Source organism: Sinocyclocheilus rhinocerous, unplaced genomic scaffold (assembly GCF_001515625.1).
Source record: "Sinocyclocheilus rhinocerous isolate Xijiao unplaced genomic scaffold, SAMN03320098_v1.1 scaffold1149, whole genome shotgun sequence".
NCBI classification, from domain to species: domain Eukaryota; kingdom Metazoa; phylum Chordata; class Actinopteri; order Cypriniformes; family Cyprinidae; genus Sinocyclocheilus; species Sinocyclocheilus rhinocerous.
This window is the reverse complement of record NW_015664180.1, coordinates 957,787-985,360: the sequence shown is the minus strand read 5'-3', so window position 1 is coordinate 985,360 and position 27,574 is coordinate 957,787. Positions and strand designations below refer to the sequence as shown.

The following is a 27,574-nucleotide window of genomic DNA, read 5'->3' as shown; positions in this document are numbered from 1 at the left end:
CTGGCACAAAAGAACAATTTATTTATACCATTGCTAACTCTCTCATAAACGAAGTGAAGCGTGTCAGATGGATACATTTTATGACGATTTTACAATGCTTTTGTTCGTTTTGGAATTTTGCATTAGTTTCCATAAAGAGTAACTAAGTATTGTAATTAGTTATTTTTCAAGGAGGAATGTAATATTGTGATACATTACTTTTGAAAGTAACTTTGTAAACATACGTTGTTTACGTATGTGATACTCTCCAAAATGGCGCTATAGGAGACAAATTGTTGAATAAAGTCGTTATTTTTGTTTTCTTTGCGCACAAAGAGTATTCTCGTAGCTTCGTAAAATAATGGTTGAACCACTGATGACACATGGATTATTTTAACGATCTCCTTGCTACGTTTCTGAGCCTTGATCATGTTAGGATCCTTGTTGTCTATGGGAGGGTCAGAGAACTCTCGGATTTAATCAAAAATATCTTAATTTGTTTTCTGAAGATGAACGAAGGTCTTACGGGTTTGGAACGACATGAGGGTGAGTAATTAATGACAGAACTTCCATTTTGGGGTGAACTAACCCTTTAAATTTCAATCTGTTTGTCCTGCAAAAAAATAATATGACTTCAGCGAACATACGTTGTTTACGTATGTGATACTCTCCAAAATGGCGCTATAGGAGACAAATTGTTGAATAAAGTCGTTATTTTTGTTTTCTTTGCGCACAAAGAGTATTCTCGTAGCTTCGTAAAATAATGGTTGAACCACTGATGACACATGGATTATTTTAACGATCTCCTTGCTACGTTTCTGAGCCTTGATCATGTTAGGATCCTTGTTGTCTATGGGAGGGTCAGAGAACTCTCGGATTTAATCAAAAATATCTTAATTTGTTTTCTGAAGATGAACGAAGGTCTTACGGGTTTGGAACGACATGAGGGTGAGTAATTAATGACAGAACTTCCATTTTGGGGTGAACTAACCCTTTAAATTTCAATCTGTTTGTCCTGCAAAAAAATAATATGACTTCAGAAGATTTGGAATATAGTGTCAAATGGACAATTTTATGATACTTTTACAGTACTTTTGTTCATTCTGGAGCTTGGCAGCATCAGTCCTCGTTTACTTTTTTAGTAACTATCCCTTTAAGAGATTAATATTTAAATGCTCGTTTTTTGTTGTTGCTTACGAATTCTCACTCTTTGCTAATTAAATTTAGTTTGTAAAATCTGTCAGTTTTTGTCATTTTCGATCCACTTGTTGAGTTGCAAAGGTCCTTTTTTTGGATGAAAAGTCAATAAGAATGCGAGAATCCCCCATTATCTCCTTTTTAAAACATTTTATATTCTCTCTGTTTTAATGCCCTTATAAATAACATGTCTGAGACAAAAGCGCTTCCTTTGACGTATTTGATGGGGACTACAGCAGGAGGCAAACAGTAGATCATGTCGCCAAACGACAGACTCCTTGCAGATCCCTTCGGAGAGTCTTGGCTCATCCAAATGAAAGTCCCAAGCACTGGAGAGTGATAAAAACCTTGTCGTCGCAGGCCCCCGCAAACTCTCCCAAGCCTTCTTTAGAGTTTCACTATGATTTACTGCTTTGTAGTACCTGAAAGGCAAGACAATGGCATTTACAAGTGAATGTGATGAGTTGATATATGGGGACAGAGAAGCGTAATTGGTACCAGCCATTCTTGTGGCAGTTACATCGTGTTCTTCAAAGGACAGTGTGACTAATGAAGCGACCTAAGTTTCCCAACAGTCGTCAGTGCCAAAGCAACAGTAACCACTGAATCGGTTCAGAGAGCGTGCAGCGGATGTCGGTTAGCGTTCGAGAACGCCACACAAGACTTCTTGGGCTCGGTTGGTTCGCAGCTGAAGCTTTGCCGGTCAGTCTAACCTAAAAGGAATTTATTAGCATTCCGACTGATTACTTTGAGTGGCTGTTTCCTCTCTGTTGTGGTAACGTCTGAAGATTATATGATGCTTCGCTATTAGTAAACGCAATCAAATGTGAGCCTATTGATTTTTTTTTTTTTTTTGGTACAGGCCCTATACCATGTGTGCCAACAGTAATGATTTGTTGTCTTGATATGTGTCTCATAAGGAGGTGCGTTTTGTCCTTACTGACCTGGTCGTGTGTTTTCTGGGCTTTCTGCAGCCAGACGCGCCATTGGTCGTAGAGTTTAATGCTGACGTCGGTACAGCCATAAGAGTGTTTGCGCATCCAGCCGAAAAACTGCTTAAGCTCCTTTCGTAGCGTTGAGTTGTGCTCGCTGGGCTTCGAATCGCACGAGCCAATATGTGACCTGTCTGTTTGGGAAATGACAATGCATTAATGTGATATTAAATTAGAGTATTTAATATGGGATAAATCTATGTTTACCTACATACATTTTTATTTTAACATAATGTAATATATGAAAAACAACACATTTTTAACTGATGTGAGATGAATTGTTAAGTTTGGAAGAGTTTTTTATATTAATTATATATTGTAGTTTTTAATAACATTTTAATAATTTAATTTTTAATTGTTTTCTTTTTACTTTTTAATTTAAGATTTAGAAAATTTGGTTATGTGCTGTCATTTTATTAGTTTTTGTTTTTAATATTTCTATTTAGCCTTAGTTTTAGTCATTTTAGTGATATGGTGAGACAAGGATTGTCAAACTAGTCTAATGACACACTGTTTATAGGAAACTTAAAGGCGATATCCACATCCTTTCGTAGCGTGGAGTTGTGCTCGCTGGGCTTCGGCACGCACGAGCCAATATGTGACCTGTCTGTTTGGGAAATGACAATGCATTAATGTGATATTAAATTAGAGTATTTAATATGGGATGCATGATATATCAGGAGCATATCTGTTATCAAAATTAATATATATAATTCACTATATATATAATATAATATGTATGAATTCACTTAAATTTTTTAGATTTTAGTGTTTTATTTGGAATTTTATTAGAAAAGACTGTAAATAATTTTAATATTGGTCATTTATCAGCCAAAAAAAGAAAATAATCATCATCCTATCGGTAACAGTCTGAATTTTTATATTGGCGAATCTCTAATCTCAATTGTAGTTTTTAATAACATTTTAATAATTTAATTTTTAATTGTTTTCTTTTTACTTTTTAATTTAAGATTTAGAAAATTTGGTTATGTGCTGTCATTTTATTAGTTTTTGTTTTTAATATTTCTATTTAGCCTTAGTTTTAGTCATTTTAGTGATATGGTGAGACAAGGATTGTCAAACTAGTCTAATGACACACTGTTTATAGGAAACTTAAAGGCGATATCCACAACATTGCTGAATTTTAAGTCACTAGCAATATTGTGTATAATGTGTAAGTACATTGGGATTCTTCAATTTTGAGTCTATCACCCAGCTGTGTGTGGAGTACCCATTATTTGATTTTATTAAATTAGTGTCTACATATTTTAAATGTGAATCATCAGATAAATGCATTTGTAAGACATTTGTTAAATTCAACCCCAGTTGACAACAGTGTGCTGCTGATTGTACAGTGTTGCCCTGAGCGATGTGCACATACCCATGAATAATAGGCTATTAACCAGCTCTCTGCTAATGAGCTCCAAAGCATTAAACACAGAATGCAGGAGGGAGAGCTCAGACTTGCCATAACTCATATTGCTTGGCATAAAACAGAGCTTAATAACATCCTCTCTTTAATGCAAGACATGTAACATCATTTCTTACGAACCAAATCTGTTTCCACTAAGTTTCAGGTCGACCGCCCCTTTAATCTGAACATGCTCTAAAGACTTTTTTAATTTATTCATCTAAAAAAAGTCCAAAGAATTCATCAATTGTCCCCTAAAGCGCTCTGACATTTTGCTGAAGTCTTTTGAATCTACTTGTGAGAGATCTCTATCAAGTAGCTTGATGTTTTTTCAGTGTTAACATATGGTTTGAATCTAATTAGCTTGTGATGCAGAAGCCTAATGTGAAGTAAAGGGACACTGCATTATTACGTTTTGATGAAACTTACCAATGCCAGGTGTCGACGCGGCGGTCGAGTGGCTCCAGTCGCTCCAAATACCTGCTTTCTTCGAGCCGTAGATGCCTATCGGGTTGCAGCGTACCTGGACGAAATACACTGTACCGGCCCTGAGACCTGCTAACCGACAAGACGTCTGGTTCCCAGCATCATCTATGACCTCATGAGAAATAGAAAATAAAAACTAAGACTAATCTAAGTATGTGCACCAGACATTATATTGGGGAAAGCTGTTCACCCAAAAATGTAAACTCTGTCTTTTCCTACCTTCATGTCATTCCAAACCTGTAAAAGTTATGCAGGTTTGGAAGAACATCGTAATAGTGGTCCATAGGACTAGTGCACTATATTCCAACCGTTCTGAAACCATACCACATGTAAAGAAAGAGTGAAATTATAGCTGATAATCTTCCCCTCCAGTGAGATGTTAACTGCTGGATCCTTGCGTCAGTAAGTTGAATGTGAGAACTGGATTAGTCCGTTAATAAATGAATCATTCAATCAAAAAAGCTATCAAATGAGTTCAAAAGACTTAGAATATATAGCACAAGTCATATAGACTACCTTTTTGAGGCAGGACATCATTTTGGGGTTAGGTTAAGAAAGGAGTGGCCAGGAGATGTTCCACAGAACAAAGAAACTTACGTAGAATCACATGAGGCTGATTAAACATTAACAGAATGTTCATTTTGGGGTGAACTGTTCCTTTAAATTTTGCCCCTGGAGGGCCACTTTCCTGCATCATCTTAGAATTTAGCTCCAATATACCTGCTTGTAAGTTTCTAGTGATCTTGAAGACCTTTATTAGCTGGTTCAGTTGTGTTTAATTAGGACTAGAGCTAAACTGCAAGATGGTGGTCCTCCAGGATCAGGATTGGACACCCCTGCTCTTTTGGACTAAACCAGGGGTGGCAAATCCTGCTCTGTACTTTTGAAAATAAAAGGTTCTTTATTGGTATCTATGGTTCCATGAAGAACCTTTAACATCTAGTGATGTTCACATTGAAGCCATTGAAGAACCGTTTTTGGTTTCCCAAAGAACCTTTCAGTGAACAGTGAATTTTTGTCTTAGTGTGAAGAGCATTTTAAAAATCTAACAAACCTTTTTACATAAAAAAAAAAAAACTTTTGTGGATTGTAAAGATTCCATGGACGTTAAAGGTTCTTCATGGAAACATCGATGCTAATAAAGAACCATTCTTTTTAAGAGTGAACTAAAAAATGGTTCTTTTAAGAACTGTTCACTGAAAGGTTCTTTGGAAACCCAAAATGGTTCTTCTGTCATTGCTGTGAAGACCTTTTTTTGGAACCTTTGGCTGCATCCGAAAACTCTAAAATGCTGCCTTCGGAGGCAGCATTCCAAGGCAGGAAGGCATCAAGGCACGTCCGAATCCAAATTCTGCTTCACTTCCTGTCTGCGGAGGTACCTTCTTCTGATCGAATTTATATATAGATGTATCCTTCGCTGCCTTTGATATCCCACAATCCTGTGCGTTCCATTCCGTAATGGTCAAGCTAAAAAATAAGATGGTGTCTGAAAGTTGCGTTTGGTGGTCAGTTTGTGTGTAAATGTATATTTCTGACTAACTTTTTGCACTTTTGATGTTATTTCTAGTGAGAAATCAGTATTATAGTAATTAAATATTTGTTTAGTTATCACCAAAACTCGTTCTATTTTGTTGTATATCATTAACCCGTTATGCTGCCTCAGAAGCCTGTCCGAAATCAGTTTCATGAGGTGCCTTCGTGCAAAAATGCTGCCTGCAAAGTCATTGCCTCATACGGCAGTGAGGCAGCAAGTCAGCTGCCTAAGTTTTCGGATGCAGCCTTTATTTTTAAGAGTGTTTAGCTCCAAAACCAATTAAACACCTGAACCAGCTAATCAAGGTCTTCAAGATTTCCAGACAGGTGTGTTGGGGCAGATTGGAGCCAAACCAGGGCCGGAGTGGGACTCATTTTCAGCCCTGGAGTTTCATGCCTTAGACCGGCCCACTTTTTTCTTTTTCTTTTTAAATCTATTATTTGCTCGCATATCTCCTACAACTGAGGTTTTTGTTTTTTTTGAGCAAGGTGCCACTGTCAGGGGAGTCAAAAGATAATTACATCATCATTAGGGTTACCAATTAACTTCAGAAATGGAAAATAAGGGCTAATTGTGATTCTTTATCTTTTATTCTTTAAGAAAATAGTGTTTATTCTTGTAGAAAATAAGTGTTTATTCTTTAAGAAAATAAGGGACAGAATAAAGGACGATCCAAATATTTGTACTTTACAATAATGTAGGCCTATATCTGCCTGCAGTTAAAACGTTCTTGACTGAATGTTTTCCTGCCTTGCTAAATGTTGGGCTCATGATCAATAAGTTGCATTCGCCCAAACTGATTTTGCAAAATCAAAACGCGGACAGTGAACCTGGGTGCAGCTCGTTGTGAAGCGGGAGCAGCCGGCAGAGGATTCCGCTTGGTCTTAAAGCCTTCCACAAACGCTTATGTTCACAAATAACAATGATTTTCGCAAAAAGAATGATTAATTATCAATTGAGAATTTGTTATTATTATGGTCTGGTGAAAAAAATAATATGGGCTGCGAGAAAATAATAAATAAAAAGAGTAGGGCTGCTGTGAGTGCAGGCAGCACATTTCAACCCAGTAGCATGACAACACACCGGCCCTCCTCATACAAAAAATTAAGTACATTTTACCATTATAGAATCGTGACTTTACAAGGGTTGTAATTTAGGAGGTGAAAATACTGTGAAATTACAAATGGCATGGAATTTGAAAGCATAACAACTGAAGGTCTATGAAACGTCAGTCAATAAAGCATTTTTTTAAACAATGGCACTTAAAGTTTTGAACTAAAATTTCAACCATATAGCCTGTGAACGAATAAAAATGCATACTTTTCAATGAAATAACACTTAGAGTGTGGGCTGCTTCTGGTGCTTGGATTTGTACTTCAATATAATGAGGTCCAAGTTTAAGAATAGCCTACACTAGTTTTTTTTTTTTCAATGTATTTTTTTCTCTCTCTATTTAACAGCATTAACTTACAATGAAATACGTCTTCGTTCAGGTAGACTGAATGTTTTCCTGCCTTGCTAAATGTTGGGCTCATGATCAATAAGTTGCATTCGCCCAAACTGATTTTGTAAAATCAAAACGCGGACAGTGAACCTGGGTGCAGTTTTAGTGCGAGTCGTGCTCGCTGTGAAGCGGGAGCAGCCGGTAGAGGATTCCGCTTGGTCTTAAAGCCTTCCTCAAACGCCTACGTTCACAAATAACAATGATTATCGCAAAAAGAATGATTAATTATCAATTGAGAATTTGTTATTATTATGGTCTGGTGAAAAAAATAATATGGGCTGCGAGAAAATAATAAATAAAAAGAGTAGGGCTGCTGTGAGTGCAGGCAGCACATTTCAACCCAGTAGCATGACAACACACCGGCCCTCCCAGCCAAAAAACAGACCGGCCCACCGGGAATCCTCCCGGTGCTCCCGATTAGCCAATCCGGGCCTGAGCCAAACTCTACAGGACATTGGCCCTCAAGGAGCAGGATTTGCACTCGCCTGGACTAAATCATTTCAGCCATACCTTCCATTCGTCGCTCTCCTCCACACGGTATCGTATCTGATACTTGGCCTGAAACAGGTAGTCTTTCAGGGCAGGAGGACTGCCCCAACGTACACTTAACTGATCTTCCAGATCTCCAATGCGGCTCACAAGGACATCAGGAGGCGGATCTGTAGTTACTGAAAGGAATATTTCACAACATCAAACATGTACGAAAGTCATTTTCAGAACTGTTGATTAAACCCAATAAAAGTTGGTAACCGTTAAACGATTCTTCCTTTCCTTCCTGCTTGTAATTGAATCTCCCAATAAACCTTCATCGACGCTCATTAGCTAGATGATATTTTGCCGTAACTACGGCAATCTCCCATTTCCATTGTTGTTTGAAATGGACGTGCTCCACTGCTACGTTTTTTAATCAAGCTTGCCTTTAGGGCAAAGCCAATCATGGAGAATTCCAGAGCTTATTGTTTCAGAAGATGAGGAAATGAGGCCTTAAAGATGTAGTAATGTAATATCTTCGCTTTTCTCAGCAAAAAAATGCTGATTGATGGATGTAGTTTAATTGTGATTAATTCGATTAATGCATTGGTATGTCAAGTAAGTCATCTGATTTAAAATTTTAACCAATTGCCAACAGACTTTCAGCTGCACATTGACCTTTAAAGTACTATTTTCACGAGTTGCCTTTTGGAAACGTTTCAGCTGTTGGAAAGTGTTTTTACAGTCTGTAAAAATATTTTCTCGCAGACGAGTGTGTGCGCACCATATGCGAGACGTTCAGATGGTTTTATGCATTTATGTGCAAGTTAGTATGAAGTTATCCCAAGTCACCTTGATCTCAACCTCAATTTTTCCACCAAACTAGCATATTTTAGACTTACTTACCTACATCTAAAATGTCTAAGGTGATGACATCAGAAGCGGCAGAGCCGAGCTGATTGGACGCCTCCACCCAAACTTCATATGGCGTAAAAATGGCAAGGTCGCGAGGAACGTAGCATGTATACATCTGTCCTGTGTAGTCCTCACAGTCTTTCTCTTTACCGTACCATCTGATGGTTATTAAAATGGAAGAGTTGCATACTAAAAGGGATTCTTGCAAAACAGGTGTCGGTATAAAGTTTTTTAGTGTCAAAATCTCACTTTAGTTTGTACTTGAGGATGTATTTGGTGTTGATGAATGACTCTCCTTGACTTCCCGGACTCCATCTGCAGCTGAGATCCTTGGTGTTTCGTGACCAACATGTCAGGTTGACAGGTTTCTCAGGGGGCGCTATATGTCAAATTAAAATAAAAAGAAGAGGACAGCATGAATATTCAAAAACACATGGCAAAAAAACAAGCTGGAAGTGTTCACAAACTCACAGCCAACATAAAGACATGATCCAGCCAACACTTCTCCATTGCTTCGGTGGCAAACCAGGTTGTCTCCTGACCGCTGCAAGGAGCCATTGAGTTGATGGAGTGTGACGCTGGATTCGGTCGGGCTAAGGACCTTGTAAGTGTTTCTAGCCAAGCGTTTTCCATTCAGCGTCCAGTACAAGGATCTAGCTGTTATTTCCAGCTCGGCGCTAATGGTGCACACCGCAGTCAAACTCGAGCCGATATGAAGCACTGGATCCTGGGGGGATATGACAGCCAAGTCTGGGGGTCAGAAGAAGAGGAGACTTCATGATTCCAGCAATTTTTACAACTGGATTTATGACCGCAGTTGGAAAGGTCGCATAAGGTCATTTTTCAGCAACTTAAGTGGTTTTCCATCTTGTAAATATTCGTCTTGTGTGTCCGCAGAGCTCATATTTATTCATGTTTAAGACAAATGTTCAGAGGGAACGATGGCTGGATTGGAAGAGCTACTACTGGCCTTCAGGGAAACCGAGTGTTGATGCAGATCATTTCTGCTCCTGGTGGGAGGCAGACAAACTCTTTAACATGTGCCATTGGACACTAAGAAACACTGAAGAGTTGGGAAACAAGACTGAATAATTAATGTATAAACTATGGTACTGTACTTGTTAGGAAAGGCTTACCTTATTGGAAGCTTTTACTCCTTTAGCGTTGTTTGGAAAAACTGACCAATGAAACTTAATGAATTTGCTTTTTTAAATAAATTAATTTGTATCCTTGATAATCTTGTCATGTAGTGACTGTTTCATAAAAGCAATATTGCACTCCAAGACGAGCTATTTCTGTCAATAACACGACTTCTTTTACTTTAGGTTTTTCTGTTTATTAATACAGTTATTATCATATTGTAGATCTATTTACATCTTAATATATCATGTCTTTACACACTTTTGCATTAATTTCCATTAGTTTATTTCAAATGCAAGTTATTATTAGGGCTGTAAACGATTATAAGGTCGCCGTTAAACAGTATGAGAAGTTTACAGAACATTTCTGTCATTGTTTTTTTTTCTTTTGAAGAAAGTCATCGCTAATGACAAGTTACCACAGTTAAAATGAATAAATCTTTCTTAACTATTGAATTTTACCGTAAACTAAGACGAATATGACCTCTAAATTGACACAAACGTGAGGAGAGATGAAAATGAAAACATAAACACCTCCAACAAGACCTTTAAATGAAGATGAGAAGTTTGTAGACATATTCTCAAATAACTTTACTTCAAAGTAAACTTCAAATACACTTGAAATTGTACTTACGTGCTGTGAGCGCATATGGAAGAAGCGCAACAAAAAACAGCATAATGACTAAAATTGCCATTTGTCTGCCGCGCGCCCTCTCAACTCGATTCTTGTCATGCTGATGGGAGCGCGCGCACGCATAATCCATTCTCCTTCACATAAATTGCTGAAAATGAAAAGCCTTAATCACCAGAAAGCTTCGTAAAAATCATTGCTGGTTCTGGAAAGCACCATTATGTGGAGAGGACGCTCTGATTCACCTTCACTCTCAATTTTGGAGAAGAATCAATATAGCTCACGCCTCAAAAGCTGAAAAAGTTGATTCTTCTGAAGCTCCTCCCATGTCTTACCACACAGCCACAAGTCATTATTAGTAGCGCATCTGCAGCCAGTGTTTTCTTTTCTTTTGTTTTGTATACTAAGCTGGCCACAACAGAAAATAATGAAACAAACCCTTCCCAAAATCCTTCCTTTTTGTATTTGTCTGCTGTTCCTCACGTAGGAACAGATGTAGGCTACATCTAAAGTTTGTTCTACAGCCAATACACACGATTAATTTTTGTCTACATCGCATAGTTTATAATGGTCTGTTTTGTGTAATGCAGCTCCACACCCAGTGCTACTTTACAACGAATTGTGTAATGCCTGAATAGTTAGGACACACTATAATTTAGAGATTATTTCATTCATTTCTCATAACCATAAATACATTTTTACTTATGAATGTGTATTGGACTTTAAAGCAAATGTGCTTTTTTTCTATAAAAGTTAGGGTATGTGTTTTATTCCTGGTCACACATAAACATATATATATATATATATATATAGTCATTTAGCAGACGCTTTTATCCAAAGCGACTTACAAATGAGGACAATGGAAGCAAAAAAAAAAGTTGATTATTAGTACCATAAATTAACCATAAATAAATTTTTACTTATGAATGTGTATTGGACTTTAAAACAAAATGTGCTTTTTTTTCTATAAAAGTTAGGGTATGTGTTTTATTCCTGGTTACACATAAACATATATATATATATATATATATATATATATAAAAGCGTCAGCTAAATGGTGTGAAGTGTGTTCTTTTCGGCTCATTAAAGATTAATCTTGCTGCCGCGTATATATATATATATATATATGGCAATTGTGAGGAAAATAGGATTTTTTTTTAACTTTTGAATTTAAATCTACAATTTTATGTATGTGTGTGTGTGTCTATCTATCTATCTATCTATCTAATTCAGTCATCCTCATTAGAACTTTATTTCATGTGGTAGAAATGAAACATCTGTGTTGTTTTTATTTACATTAAAGTACTAGACACATTTTTCCCCGTTGTTTCTATGCACTCCGTTATACCGATCTGCCGCAATGCAATGCACTGGCTGGAGACGCGCAGCGCGAGCGTGATGATGTGAGGAGTCACGCCACGGCGCATCAAAGGCACGAGGCTGATAGAGCCGATCCGAAGCAGCTACGGCAGGGACCGGTCGAGACGCACCGAACCCCGCAGACGCGCCAGTGCACCGAATCGTGCGGAAAAAAGATGCTCCAGTTCGGCGGCAGGGTGCGCGGCGTTTCCGCGCTCGTCTCTCTGATTCTGGTGGCGTTGGCGGCGGCATCATCCGATCTGTTTGACAACCAACTGGGCGATATCAATTACTGCAAAAAGCAATGCCAGATGTCCATCAAAAACAAAAGCCCCGCCAAAGTAAGTACCACGTACCAGATGCTTTTGCAGTATATTGTAACGGCCTGTGGAAAATGCGTTTAATAGGATTTTGCGTTTACTACTGGTTCGGCAGAGTCGCAGCCATTTGCAGATGTGAATAAATAAAGTAGTTCTGCAATTGATAATCGCTATAGGGAACGTGCGGGTTCATTTTGACACAAAACTGTTCTGCGCAAAGACACTGCGCAAAGATGGGAGCATTATTTGGTAGCACCTCGAGCCAATTCTTAATCGATTCGTGGATTTCTGTGTCCCAGTTCCTGGCACCGCATGGAAACGTTAACGTCACTTTGTATCCACCAAGAACAGGCCGAGAACGATGCTTTATGACGCATGAATTTAACGGTCAATATGTTAGGACCTGCCTGGCCGTATCTGTCATTCGGATGTTTTTTAACCGCAACGGACGTTCTACGTTCTAAATGCGCAAAACTGAGCGCGGCAATAGAAGCACGCGAGCGCATCTCTATTGTTTGATGTTGGCCCATAAACGCTTGTAAAGACGTGGGTTGATATTTGCTCCATATCCGAGGGCGACGTCGTTCAATTACGTTCGTTTAGCTTGTATATAATCACGTGAAGGAATTGTTCTTTAAAAATATATTTAGAAACTGAGATCCTTATTTTTCTTACAGCCTGCATCACTTCGCACTAGAGGTGGTTCATCTTTTGGGATGAGAATTTATTTGAACGATTCTTATAAATTCTAGCTTTAACTGCCCTTAAAAACAACGAGTTAATTTGATATCAACAGAACAGATATAACAATTACGATATGTTTCATTTAAGTATTGCAAAAGGTGTGTTTAAATGACTTCTCACATACTTTATAGAGACTTTAAAATGTAACATTTTTATAGAATACCACCACAGCTCATAATGAAACGAATCGTAATTTATTTAAAGTGGAACATAATGAAAGTAATAAAGTTCTTGCAATTCAATAACCGCTCCAACTAATTCATAAGTGATTGTGATTAACTAAAGATAACTGGCTTTTGTGAATCATAATTCGTTAGAAAATCAGACCACATGGGTTGTGCTGTATATTTTTAATTTGCTAAAAAAGAACCGGCTCATAGGAGTCATTTGTCCAGGATTTGAAAAAATAGAACCGAGGAAACGTCCCACCTCAACAAATGTAATGTAAACATATACATTTTATTTCGTTTCCTGTAAATTCTGAAGGTGATGCTGAAGGTCATTGCAGGGTCAGGTGACTTCTGTTACTCTAAAGGTCATGAATTGACCTTGCATGGGTTTGAATCACCACACTTTGCCCTTCCATCTTCAAACATCAGCCAGTGCTCTGCTGTCTCTACCCACAATCAATCCTCGATTCTAATGTGCCATTAGGAAAACCGTGTGCATGTCACATCTTGCATAATAATTTTCAGGAACTCATCTTGGATATTGCATAAAACATCCTTTGAGAAAACCTCCATGTGACCACAACCTCCCTGTGGATAAAAACATCTGAACATCAATTAAAGTTATTCTTGGAGTTACATAAATCACTGTACAAAAAAATACATTCTGAATGAAGCCTTTACCTTGTTCCTACAGGACTCCATCATGAATGCCTGTCACCGTGGCTGTCGGCTCTACTCTATCTGCCAGTTTGTGAATGGAAATACAGGCATCAATACCAGCAAGGAAGAGTGCCAGGGAGGTATGAACTATTTTGACCAGTTTTAGGAAGTAGCTAACTAAAAGTGCCAACACTACTAACTTAACTACATCAAACATGCTCACCTAAACAGTAAAGGTTTGGAAAGACGGATTAATTCTAGTGAGTCAGTTTGTCCTAAATGATCCTCTTACTCGTATGTAGCGTCCAAATTATTCTTTTTTTTAATAAAAAAAATATATTTTTTTTATTATTTTTGGCATTTTTTGCCTTTATTGTGATAGGACAGATCAGATATGACAGGAAGTGAAGTGGGAGAGGGGGTTCGGGAAAGGTCCTCGAGTCGGGATTCGTACACGGGACGCCTGAAGCGCAACAGCGCTGTATGTCGGCAACTGCTCACAAGGCTATCGGCACCGACACGTCCAGATCATTCTAGTGAAATTATTTGTTCAGATAGTTCATGTAAATGAACAGATTTTGAAAATAATTCACTGATTTAACTCCCTGCACAATGATTTGGGCTCAGTTATGTAAATTAGTTTTGTTGTGGTATTTAATGTAAATTTACCTTGTTATGGTTTGATATTATCAGTCTAACTGAGATTCATTCATTCAAAATCCTTAACATTTTTGTGTTAGCAAAAATTCAGTATCTTTTTCTAGTTTTTGTTAGCAGCTTGTGGCTAACTACTTCAAATTATGATTAGCTTGTAGCTCGCTAAGCTACAGTTTCAGTTTCTTTCACCTTCAAATTAAAACGTCCCATATTTCACTGCATTTCACGCACAAAAATTTGATGGTACTGTACTGTTACTGTTACAGTAACAGTAAACGTGACCGCATCTTGAAGGGATAGTTCACCCAAAAATGAAAATTACTCCATGATTTACTCCTCCTCAAGCCATCCCAGGAGTATATATCTTTCTTCTTTCAGATGAATACAATCGGAGTTATATTAAAAATGTCCTGACTTTTCCAAGCTTTATAATGGCAGTGAATGGCTGTTGAGAATTTAAAGTCTAATAAAGTGCATCCATCCATCATAAAAAGTGCTCCACATGGCTCCGGGGAGTTATTAAAGGCCATCTGAAGCGAATTGATGTGTTTGTGTCAGAAAAATATCTATATTTAAACCATTATAAACCGTAATCCTTAGCTTCCACTAACTGTCGTACACACATTCATGAGAGAGTAGCATTCCAGCGGATGATGTAGGACATAGGTGTAGCGTAAGCTCTGGTGAGAATATGCTAGTAATATGCTAGAGATTACGGTTTATGAAGTTTTAAATATGGATATTTTTCTTACACAAATGCATTGATTCACTTCAGAAGACCTTTATTAACCCGCTGGAGCCATGTGAAGCACTTTTTATGTTGGATGGATGCACTTTTTGGGCTTCAAAATCTCGGCCACCATTCACTGCCATTATAAAGCCTGGAAGAGCCAGGATATTTTTTATATAACTCTGATTGTGTTCGTCTGAGAAAAGAAAGTCATATACATCTAGGATGGCTTGAGGGTGAATCATGGGGTAATTTTCATTTTTGGGTGAACTATCCTTTTAAGTCCAGTTTTTCTGCCCCAAAATCTCTTGAGCTAATATCATAACTCCGATTTTAAGTGACTAACTTACCTCTTGGTAAGTTAGTCACAAACTTACCAAGAGGACTTGAACGCAGTTTAATCGCTTGGTCACATTTGCAAAAGTTTTCCTGTCTATCATCAACAGTGTAATCATGTATGAAACACAGCTCACAGAAAAAGTCACTTTCAAAGCAAGCTGCTTTTTGTTGGTCAACGCAGTAAATCAGTGTGACCAAACTTGAAACTGTGTGGAAATCATTTACCCTCACCCAAAATTCTAAATTTCTATTGAAATGCCTGGATTTCTTCAGCAAAAATTTGGCAAACAACAGTAAATGTGACCACCTTATCTTTCACCCTTTTGCGGAATTCACAATCATAGATTATTTTGCAAAAAAATTTGCTGAATAAGGAAAGTTTTGACCATGCCTAAAGTCCTTTTTTTTCTGTCCGAAATCTCTTAAACGCATGCCGTAAGTGATTCCAGGGCTTGTAAGTACAAACTTCCCAGGAGGACTCAAACACAGCTTAAGAACCACTAAAATATATCGAATTGGTGCGCTAGTACAAATTCAAAGCGAGAAAAACTGTATCTTTTTGCCTGTCAAAATGCATTTGACGACGCTAATGTTTTGGAATGAAGTGCACATAGCCCAAGGACATATACTATAGAGTGTGCAGACAAGCTGATAGCACTCATTTTTATCTAGAGATGGTATTGTGTGCTAGTGGCAAACAGAGCTGTCTGTGGGAAGCTGCTAGGCATGAGGGAAGCTGTTTTATTGAAAATCAATCCTGTGCTTTCTGGTGCGGGAGGCTGCTGCTCAGATGTTTGTTGATATTGATGACTGCTTGACCGTGGGGAGGGTTGAATGGAGATGGAGCCGCCTGACAGGTATCGTTTATGTGTGTGTGTGTGCAGCATGCCAGGAGGCCTACAGTAAACTGCTGGAGCAGGAGGCGTGCAGCACGGGGTGTGCCAGCCAACCCGCTGAGCCGGAGATCAAACGGAGGAAGGTACGACTTTCTGTTGTTTCCTTTTGGGGTTGCAGTGATGTTTTGACATCTCTATCAAACTCCATTAAATTGCTCTCGGCTTGACCTGCAGCTCAAGGCCCTGACCAACCGGCCCAAGCCCATCTCCGTTATGGATGCCGTGTCTAGCTGGTGCAATGACATCGTCAGTTCCGCCCAGAGCTTCATTTCTTCCACCTGGACTTTCTACCTGCAGGCTGATGATGGGAAGGTTGTTGTGTTTCAGGTTTGTCCATCGGCGTCTCTGCGTTCTGAGTAAACCTCAACTGTGGTTCTCAACTAGTTTTGCTTTAAACAGTGATAAAACTTTTGTTTAGTTTTGTTAAATAAACAATTTTGTAACCTAATATCCTGAAAACATTTATAGTTCTACCATGAACTGCACAAAATGTCCCCCTGTGTTATTTTAGTATTATTTATATACTACAGTATTTATTAATATTTAGAATTAGCTTTTTTTTTCAGTTTTCATTTGAATTAGTTTTAGTACTTTTATGTAATCGTTTTCAGTTTTGTTTGTTTTTTGTTTTGTTCTTAATTTAGCTTTTTTATTTCAGTTTTTGTTTTGGTACTTCAAATTATTTTGTCAGTTATTCACCAAGGCAACATTTCTAATTTTCATTAAAGGGGTTCATATGATGTTGCTAAAAAGAACATTATTTTGTGTATTTGGTGTGATATTGTCCTCTTTTGGAAGACCAAACAAAGTAGTTTCGCTTTCACAACGAAACACAGCGCCTTCATGAATAAAAGTTACGCCTTCTTTCTTTATGTGAACATTTGGGCGGTGTTATGCAAATCTTCCCACATCGTGACGTAGACATGTGGGGGTATGTTCGAACGAGCCGTTTTAGGAGGGCGTGGTTGACTCTTAACTTTTATAAAGAATATCTCTTTGGATTTGAGACTTTAGTCTTTGCAACTTTACAGATCTTCTTTATGCACCAAGAGCTTGTAACACTCCAAAGAGAAAGGAAAAACTGAAATCACATCATATGACCCCTTTAAATGTTTTCTGTTTAACTTTTATATTGTCTAATATTTATATTTTATTTTATTTCAGTTAACAAAAATGTTTAATATTATTAGTTTTAATTAACAGCAAAAATACTGAATTTACGTCTCAAAGAGTAAAAAAAACCTGTAAATTAGTTATTGCTTGAAACAATCTTTATACTTTGAGTTTATGAGAAATGATGAGAAACAAATTCAAAATGATGAGAAATAACATCCCAATTGTAAAATAAAGTAAAATTAAAATGTAATTTTTCTTTTTTTACTCTTCTATCCGACAATTTTATTAACATGATTTATAAACAAATATATTTTAATAATAAATATTTAATAAAACGTACAATATTTAATGAAAAACATTTAATAATATTTAAATTTATTTATTTTTACACATTAAATATTCAATATTTCATTATTAACCTGACATAGACCAAATTCTTTCATCAAATGCTTTCTAAATTTCAAGGGCTCCATGCTCTTGGCATAATAAATTAAGAATAAACAAGCTACTCAACTTCTGATGTCTGCAACTAAATATATGGGAAGCATTTTCTCCTCCATTACAAATGTTTTGAGTTCTATTATTTGCATTTAGCATTGTTTTTCCCTATCAGACCAGTGACCCATTTTTGGGTCGCAAACCACCAGTTGAGAATCACTGGTGTAGAAGATTCCACTAGTGACTCTCATATGCTCTTGGTTTCAAGATCTGGTATGTTCTACGAAGGTTGCGGTCACATCACTGCACTATTGGGATCATATGAGCGCATGGGGCTGGTTCTTCAAAGAACCTTATTCTCCCTGGAGGTCATCCAACTGTATCCATAGCCTGACATGTTTTTGTGAGATTCCTGCTGTTTCTAAACCAACTACAATCATTAGACGACCGCAAAAACATCTTGTGAATAAAGATAGTTATGTAAAAAATTTACTTCACAAAGTGTGACTTAAATAAACCAAAACAAATAGAAATGTAGAAATTCGTCATTACAAACCCATCCATGATTTCTCAGTTTAGTCGCAGCCCTGATGAATGTGCGTTTAACAGTTGTGACGGGAGAAGAGGTGAGAGAAAACCTCCACAGCCGTTCTGCGGCAGGCCTAGCCTGTATTTAGCGGTCAGCTGGAAGACGGCCAGCCCTAGTGAGGGACTGACACGGGCCAGAGATTGCACAGACGGTGAAAACCCAAGGTTTAGCGGTAGCATCGCGCTACCTATGCGCTAAATCGAGCATATGGAATTAGAACTTTGTCGAAATAGCAAGACTCTGGGGGAAGTGGAGCACTAATGATGGACTTTTTGCCTCGGGCGTCTAAACAGAGAAAGGAAAACAGATTGTTTTTCAACAGACCTGCTGTGGTGTGCATTTGGCCCAGATGATGCAGTTTTCACAGTTACGTGAACCTCCACACAACTGGAATATAAATAGCACGGCATAAAAAAAATGAATATGGAACTTTAGACTTGACGGGGTATGAGCCGGATTTTGAAAGTTTCCTCCATAAATGTGATTTATGTTATAATCCGTTTGATTTTTGTGAGGAACTAATGAAACGTATCTTCGGAGGAAAGTCTGGAGGGAATTCTTGCACTTCAGAAAGACCTTCCCAAGTGCTTCCCACAGCACTGCACAAATTTCCCTGAAGTTGCATGTTGAAAAAAATCCAATAACTAGCAAGTAGTATTGGTAGAAACCAAATGTAAAATTCTTTATGAACCAGCTTGTTCGGCTCTTTGATTGATGCTTGAAGTTCTCCAGTGGAAGTTCTCCTGACGCTCAAGTTCTCCATGAGTATCTGTAACAGTAAAATAAATTTCATTTGAACATTTGTGGGAATATGTAGACATCCAAATGTTTGTGACTAGGAGTAGTGCTATGCTAATTTTTTAGGCTTAAATGTTAAATCTGGTTGTTTGCTTTTGTAGGTGGAATATTTTGGTTATGTACAAGTTTAGCTTAATCGACACCTTTTATGGCAAAATGTTCATTACCAAAAAATGTTGACTCGTCCCTTGTTTTCTTTAAAAAACAAGGGATGCATTGAGGCAAATGTGGCCAGTTTTTAGATAATTTAAAAGCGTCTTTGAATTTTATAAGCAATTACACTAATTTTTCTGTATATTATTTGAGCTGCTGTTTAAATAATTTTTACAGTAGTTTAAGTTTGTTGTAAAATTGGATATAACTTTACACAAAAGGTTAGTAAGCGTTTTTCAACACTAAAATCATGTTAACTGGCATATTGTTTATGTCTTGTGGTTGTACTAGTGAAACAGTGTTTTAACGTTTACAGATCGGCCCCATTCACTTCCATAAGTACCTCTGTAACCCAGATATTTGTTTTTTTATTCAAATAAAAAAAGACACATAAAAATCCCCCAGATATATGCTATGAGCTGCAGCCTAGTTTCACATCAGTACCAGGCGAACATTTGACATTGGTTACGCTGCAGTCTGGGCTTAATGTTTGTCCGTTCTGTCCAGGGTTTTGATGAGTCCCTCAGAGGTAATCAACAGGAATCAGACTATTTCCTCTGAGCTGAAGGGTAAACACGACTCGGTTGCTGAATAGCCACTGATTGGTGCGATGGATATTTGTTTGGAAGGAGGTCGGCCATCTTGTTTAAATTCTGGACTAGTTCAATGTGGATGGCCGCTACATGTGAAAAGATGAGTTTGGAGAAAGCAAGCAAATTCCTAATAAGGGAAATGGGATTGTTTACTATGAAGTCAACAATCTCGGCCTCGTCTTCTTGGCAGTCTCGTAAGCTGCATTGATCACCTTTGGCGAGTTCTGCAGTAATGCGTGACAGATGCACATCAGACCGCTTTCACTAATGGCAAGATTCCATTGGTCTGTGGCCAGTCAACATTAACTTCCTCAGATGTTCATTTTTCCCCCTTTGATTCTCATCCCTTGTGGACATCTGGATTCAATATTTTTGACAGCATCCCTTTCAATTAACGCAACTGCGAGATTCGAGCTTTTCGCAGAGCTAAATTGCCCATACTATGTGGCATTTCATGACTTCATGTTTTCCCATGTTTGTTTATGTAAAGAATTAGTTCTAAAAAAATTAGAATTCTGTACTCATCCTCGTGTTGTTAAAAACCCATATGACATTCAAGCATAAAAGTGTCTCTTTCGCTATATTTTTGCAAGTCTTGCAATAGCTTTGTGGAACAAAGCAAAATTCAGTCAATAGGTTATTCCTATTCGCAAAACCAGTCTGGTGTGCCTCTCCCAAAACTATGCTTGCAAGTCATTAGCAATGTAGTTCCAAAACACAGTTCCAATGAACATTCGCAAACAACATCGCAAAGTTGTGTGGTTGAAACTACAGCTCTCGGCCTGTGGTTTGAAATGTAGATTTTTGTTAGTACAACATGTGGACTTAATGGATGGTGCTCTTGAGCAAAATACGAAAGCTAACATGTAATGCAATCTATGCAGTAATGTAGTTAATTTCTTTCATTTCATACATATACTAATTTAATTCAATGTTTTTTTTAGTTTTTCAAAAGAATAAAAGCACAGTTTTTGAAGAGTGAGCATGTGCGAATGTGCTCTAGTACCACGATTGAATCAAACATCTGAAATAAAGCAAAACTTAGTGAAATAATTAAGTGAATTAGACCTCAGATGCCATGTTCGTTATTTACAGCAATAATCTGACATGAATTTGATCTCAAACCAGAAGTTAATCTCCGGTGAGAAGTGATGAATGCGTAAGAGCAGAGGAGAGAGCAAAAGAAAGCACCGGTCACAAATTAGAAGTACAAAATGAGGATTTGTTAAGAAAAATGTCTGAGGATTTCGATATAAGCCGAGAGGAGACTGGGTTTCCTTTGCTGTTAACAAAACTTGGTTTTCGCGAGACTAGCATATTCTCACCAGAACTTACGCTACACTTACATCCTACGTCATCCACTGGAACACCACTCTCGTGAACGTGGATATGACAGTTAGCGGAAGCTAAGAGATTACGGTTTATAAAGTTTTAAATATGCATATTTTTCTTACACAAACTCATCGCTTCACTTCAGAACGCCTTTATTAACCCCTGGAGCCATATGGAGTATACTTTATGATGGATGGATGCACTTTTTTGGGCTTCAAAATCTTGACCGCCATTCACTGCCATTATAAATCTTGAAAGAGCCAGGACATTTTTTAATATAACTCCGATTGTATTTGTCTGAAAGAATTAAAGTCTTATACACCAAGGATGGTTTGAGGGTGAGTAAATCATGGGGTAATTTTCATTTTGGGGTTAACTACCCCTTTAAGCAGCGAGTTACGCTGTTGTACATGAAACGCACCCTTGAATGATTTGTTCATTAATCCAACTTATTTAGTTCTCAAGATCAATATAGTGCACGTCTTACGAAAAACGTTTGATACTTTTACCCTTTTTGATGCTTGAAAGCTTCACTCCCTGTAATTGCTGTAATTCACTGTAATTGCATAAAAAAGCGCACAGAAAACAGACTTCAGATTTTCTCCCCGCAGAAGAAAGTCATATGGGTTTAGAACATAACGAGGGTGAGTAAATGATGACAGGATTTTCATTTTGTCTGAACTATTCCTTTAATCTTTAGAAATTAAGATTGGACACACCAGTCAGTTATACATCTGTAAAAAGTACAATCCCAATGTACTCCGTATGCGTCCAGTTACAGACTATTAGACTGTAGGAATAACATGACACTCCAAACAGTTCCTTGCGTTCTTGTCTACCACGGCTTGACATGAAAAACCATGTGTGTTTGCCTCTCTGTGGTCATTTCGGAGGTTCATATGAGCCTCCCTAGAGAGGTTATCTCAGAGGTCCGCTCTGCTGAGCCCGATTTAGAAGAACTCAGTGGAAGAGACCAAAAATCTCTCTTTAATAAGATCTCAAGGGGGAACTAAAGAAACAAAGTCTGAAAAAACATGTACTAATTTACACATACAGGGCGAGATGGAGGGGCAGAACGGGACACATCTAGTCATAGACTAATAAGACAGATTTCAAATCACATCCTTTGGATCCTGCTTGAAAGTGGCTGCTTAAAAGCTGTTATTCAAGTCAAGTAGTCCCCTCGCTCTTGTCAGAGTTGGCGTCTAGTGCTCGGTTTGACCAGCACGGCTTAGCGCCACCAGGCAGCCATGTAATTGGGAGTGGAAAGAGGGACTCTGTTAACACGATGTTCCTGCATGGTTTCTCAAGCTGAAAGCAGCTGACTAGCTTTTAAGGATTCTTGAAGGGGTAAAACCAAAATGTTGACTTATCGGTCTTATGCCATGTCCTTACCGGGTGCAGCTTGACAACAATTGAGTGGGTAGCAGTAAGTCTGTTAGAGCACTAATGTTGTGCGAAGTGGCAAAATCACAGCCAATTAGACCATATTTGGTGTTTATTAAACAGGCATTATATGTCGAGCAGGATTTGGACCAATGAGATTCCACTGTGGGTGTGGCTACCAAGTGCAACACAAACAAAAAAGTAAACAAATATATATATTCCTGTATGCTGCTTGCCAAGGTTGTTGAGAACACAGTTGTAGGTTATAAAATTAGTTACAAATCTAAGATATTTTTGTCAAAAAAGACATGATTTTTATAATATAAAATGTAAAAATAAATAAAAGACTTGCACATGATCCTTCAGAAATCATTCTAATATCTAATACCATTCTAATTTCTTTAGGAAAAAAGAAACAGCAGTGTATATACCTCAGATTTTATTTTAACATAAATGAAGTTTTGTTAAACTTTTTCATGATTTCAGATTGACTAAACAACATCACTCTTACCATGTGAACATATAGGCAGTGATGACCCAGTTTCATAAAATATTGCAAATGACATCAAATTTCAGCTCATTCTAGCTGTACGTGATGCAGGCGCAAGCAGGAGCTGCATTAGCAGCTAATTTTTGCTCATATTTTTAAACGTGCCCTCGACGTCATTATAATTAACTGTGCTATTCATCATCTGTATGTTTGTAAGAATCAGAGCATTTTTATGTCACTCTGTAAATTGTATTTCTGCTTTGCCGCTCTGTGCATGATTGTGTTGAAATCCTCACCACAACAAAACGGTCACATACCCAACCGTTTCATTCAGAAGCCTTTCTGCTGAGTAAATCCCATAATGCTGTTTCCTGCCCTTGACATTGTGTTTGTTGATTCTCCCAGAGCCAGCCAGAGATTGAGTACTCCTTGCCTGAGTTACAAGCCCCGCGCTCCAACGTGGTCGACAAACCTTGGCCCCAAGTCAACTCCCACACACCGCGGCCACATACTGGTAAGAGTGACCGCTTTCACCCCAGATGGCTGCTGACAGCTTTCTTTTTTTCCTCTGAAAGCTCATTTAAGTGGAGCCAAGGACCAGAGCTTGAGCTTTGACTTTCATTTGCGACACATGCGGCGCCGCGCCGCTGTAGTTTGTCCGAAGCTGGAGGGTCATAAAATCAATGTCCACATGCTGAAAGTGCTGCCTCTGCATCCTTCCAGGAGGGCGGTCACATGGGGAGAGGAATGCGGCAAAACCTGGGGCGAAAGCAAAGCATGTCAACCAACATGCCGAGGACCCAGCTGCTGAGCACGACTTCCTGGGCTGCATGTCAAGGTGAAAGGGACTTTTTTTCAGTCAGGACATGTTTAACCCTCTGGCCCTCTTCGTTTAGGTGTCACACTTGCCTCCTTCGCTGTCAAAAGTAACCGAAGCCTTGAAATGTAACTTTTTTTTCTTCAGGAAAATCAATGAAATATATTTTTGTTCAATAATATTTTTTTATTATTATTTATGATTTTGAGGAAATTTTATGATACTATGCAATGTTTATAAAATTTTAATGAGCTATTTTCTCCATTAGAATTAATAGATATTTTTTATTTATTTATTTATTTACTATTTTTTAATAAATGCAATATTTCACATTAAAGGGGTCATATGATGCGATTTTAAGTTTTCCTTTCTCTTTGGAGTGTTACAAGCTCTTGGTGCATAAAGAAGATCTGTAAAGTTGCAAAGACTAAAGTCTCAAATCCAAAGAGATATTCTTTATAAAAGTTAAGACTCGTCCACGCCCTCCTAAAACGCCTCGTTCTAACACGCCCCCACATGTCTACGTCACTATGTGGTTTCTTCATTTTTTTAGGTTTTGCATTTAGATATCTATCTAGACATTCTAAAACTACTTTTTGTCAAGGTTTAGATATTTTTGGTTAGATAAGTATCAGGTTTTACATTATGATTACAGTCAAACATTAAAATTTTGTTAGAAAGGGAACACATAGAAAGCATTTTTGTTACTCAGTATTTGATCATTAAAAAATCAGGAACAAAATAAGGAATGGATGGTGATAATTCAAAACACTTTATGGGAGCCTTCGGTCCCAGGAATGTTTCTTATTGTCTGTTCCAGTGGTTCGTACTGAATTAGGGAAAAAGTCATTTAAATTTGCTGCTCCCTTTGTCTGGAATAATTTGCAAATTAAATTACAGCTTAAGGAGCTGGTTTCACTGGACGTTTTTATTACATTTAAAAAAATTTTAAATAAATTTTTATATATTATTATATTTAAACTGTAAAATATTACAGTTTAAATATTTTACACATACATGTTACAAATATAAATAAATACATTTAAATATTTTTAAATGTATATAATTAATATATTTGCACACACACACACACATATACAATATATATATATATATATATATATATAAACTGAAACTATATACACTAATATACACTTTTTTTAAAGTGTCATAATTTCTACAATATTCTATCAATATGTAACTTCTTCCCACGTATCTTTCCCCTAGGCGCTCAGGACTGCCGCGTTGGATTTTAGCAGCTTGTCTCTTCCTGTCTATCATGGTGATGCTGTGGCTGAGCTGTGCCAGTCTGGTCACGGCACCCGAGCAGCACGTCAAGACTCAGGTACCCATTCATTCATCAAACAAACAATACCAAAGAAATACAAGCCAGACAAGGAGAGAATATTTCTTTAAATGGATGAGTTGGAGCAGAGGAGAAGCAGCCAACAAGTATCCAGCATATACATGAACTTCTTCAAAAACGTGGCTACTTGAAAGAAGCTCTAATATAGTTTTGAGTGTAAGAAAGGGGCATTACAAATACAATTTATTATTATTTTGAATACATAATTTGGCAAGTTAAATGTTGATAATCAATGTTGTATCTACAGCTTAGCATCAATGGAGATAAAGAGTACATGGTTGACACCCAGAAGGTCAACCCCTATCACTTGATGCCAGTGATCGCAATGACAATCGGCCAATCGGAGGAGAGCAAGGAGGCGGGGCCGCTTCCGGTCAAGGTTGACCTCAGCAAAACATCTCTGTAAAAGCACTGAAGAGGTTACGACTAGGGTTCAACTCCTCTCCAGAGCTATTTCTCGCAATTTAAGGGAAAGTTACATTGTTTTTCTATATATATAAAAAAAAAACATGCATGATGACATTTATTATATCGTTTACGACGTACGTCCTGTCTGAATACTAGTCTCCTCACTGAATTTGCAAACCTCATGGAATTGTAGTATAGGTGCTTGTTCACATAATATACTAACGCATTTTTGACTATAATGTATACATACACTAGAGCTCATGAAGAACTTCGCAACAAGTTTCTTATCGCTGTTGTGATACGTTCTTATCGAATTCCTAAAAAACGCACTGTATAAACACAGGGGCTCAGATGGTAGATTGCACCACAACCTCAAAAGAAGAGCAGGGTTATTTGTCAAGCTTTGGCGTTTAGATACTACAGCGAACGTTTAGTTTTACTATGAATAGCCTACTTTCAAAGCGCCTCTCCCCGTTATTAATTAGCGTCACATTTGAACTGGAAGATAAGCTTTGAAGGTAATCTGTCAGAGAGAGAGTCGCACTCGTAGATTCTCACTTTGCTCAAACGAGCAACGGAAAAATCAAACGCAGCCAATTAGCGAAAGATCTGCTTTCGTAACAACATTTACAAAACATGAATGCGTCCTTTGAACTGATATGTAATCAAACTGACAAGGACTCTTAATTACTTCACAGATTGTGAATGCTGTAGTTTGAAGAGTTAAATTAGGATTTTAGGATATAGTTAAATTTATAAAACATTCTTTATAGGCTTTCGGATGTTTTGTATGCAAGTAGGTATTGAGGGAGATTTTCATATGCATAATTATGCATCCATAATAAGCCTGACTAAACTACTCACATTCATGTCAAGGAAGCATGATGTGTATTTATTTATTTATGTATTTATTCGAAGCTTAAAGCATAGGCCTGTAGTCTTTCATCTCACATTTAGCTCCTTTAGATTTTATGAGGTGTAATTGTAAATTTATTCCCAACGTAAACCGTTATAGAGAGGAAAAATGCTTGCTGTTCAGACCGAATGTGAATTGTTATTCCAAAGCCCTTCCCCTTATATTCTTCATCTCTGGCCGAAAAAGCGATGGGGTGGAGTTGGGGCGGGTTTTGAACGCCTAGCACCAAGCTTTGACAAATATCTTTTGTAACTAGACTGTAGAATTGACAGGCTTTCCTGGCACTATTTGTCTTGTGCTGCTATTTTTCCCCATTTAAGCCCAGCCACAGTGCATGCTTAGTACGCTATGAGTATGAGACGTTGAATATATCGTCCCATCTGTTTTGGAAACAAACTGCTGTACGCTTGTGATCTTTGTGTTTTTGCTTAATGTTCAGTAGGCATTGTAATTATGACCATAGATTACTAAGAAGTCAAGAGGTGGGATACCTTAATAAGCCATTTAATATCTACTGGTTCATCATTACTGTATGAAATACAAGTCAGTAATATCTTTTGTTTCTCTCTTTTGAACAGTTTCCCATAAGATACTCCATAATACCAGATGAATAAAGTGTTTTCATGTTGTAATTAAGCTGGTGTGGGTCAAGTTCCTGTTCAAATAAATTCTGACAATATTAAAATAACCAAAGCTAAAGTCAAAAAATCTAAAGTTTACCGAACTGATTTATGGTAGAATGTGGTAAAGTAAAATGTTATGTATGTGACTATACATCAGTAATTATTATTACAGGCCAGATAATTCTTAATTTTACACATTGGGAGTAATGGGAGTCCTGTCTCACCTTGGTCTGAAAAAGGTTAAAGACCCCTGGATTACATGTTAATTATAACCATTTTAGTCACTGTATATTGCAAGAAAACGTGTTTGAAATGGACTTTCTTCATCCATTGCAAACACATACTGTCATTCAAGTCATCTGCACACTTTTAAAGTCAAATTTCACTGTATTTGTATTAATTCGTTAACCACAAG

The 27,574-nt window shown here is 37.6% G+C and overlaps 2 protein-coding genes across 2 annotated transcripts; one reads left to right on the top strand and one right to left on the bottom strand.

Moving 5' to 3' along the window:
• Nucleotides 1-994: 994 nt before the first annotated feature.
• On the bottom strand, nt 995-10,392 carry crlf1b (cytokine receptor-like factor 1b). Its single transcript, XM_016540324.1, has 8 exons — nt 10,263-10,392; nt 8,961-9,239; nt 8,739-8,868; nt 8,481-8,647; nt 7,614-7,771; nt 4,009-4,177; nt 2,121-2,302; nt 995-1,598 (listed from the first exon to the last, which is right to left on the bottom strand). Exons 1-8 carry the CDS (start codon nt 10,390-10,392, stop codon nt 1,575-1,577), a joined length of 1,239 nt encoding a protein of 412 aa, XP_016395810.1. The 3' UTR covers nt 995-1,574.
• A 1,262-nt stretch (nt 10,393-11,654) lies between these two features.
• On the top strand, nt 11,655-27,172 carry LOC107729706 (transmembrane protein 59-like). The gene is made up of 8 exons (XM_016540375.1): nt 11,655-11,959; nt 13,547-13,652; nt 16,123-16,217; nt 16,309-16,461; nt 23,435-23,543; nt 23,753-23,867; nt 25,074-25,191; nt 25,460-27,172. Exons 1-8 carry the CDS (start codon nt 11,795-11,797, stop codon nt 25,616-25,618), a joined length of 1,020 nt encoding a protein of 339 aa, XP_016395861.1. The 5' UTR covers nt 11,655-11,794; the 3' UTR covers nt 25,619-27,172.
• Nucleotides 27,173-27,574: the final 402 nt, after the last annotated feature.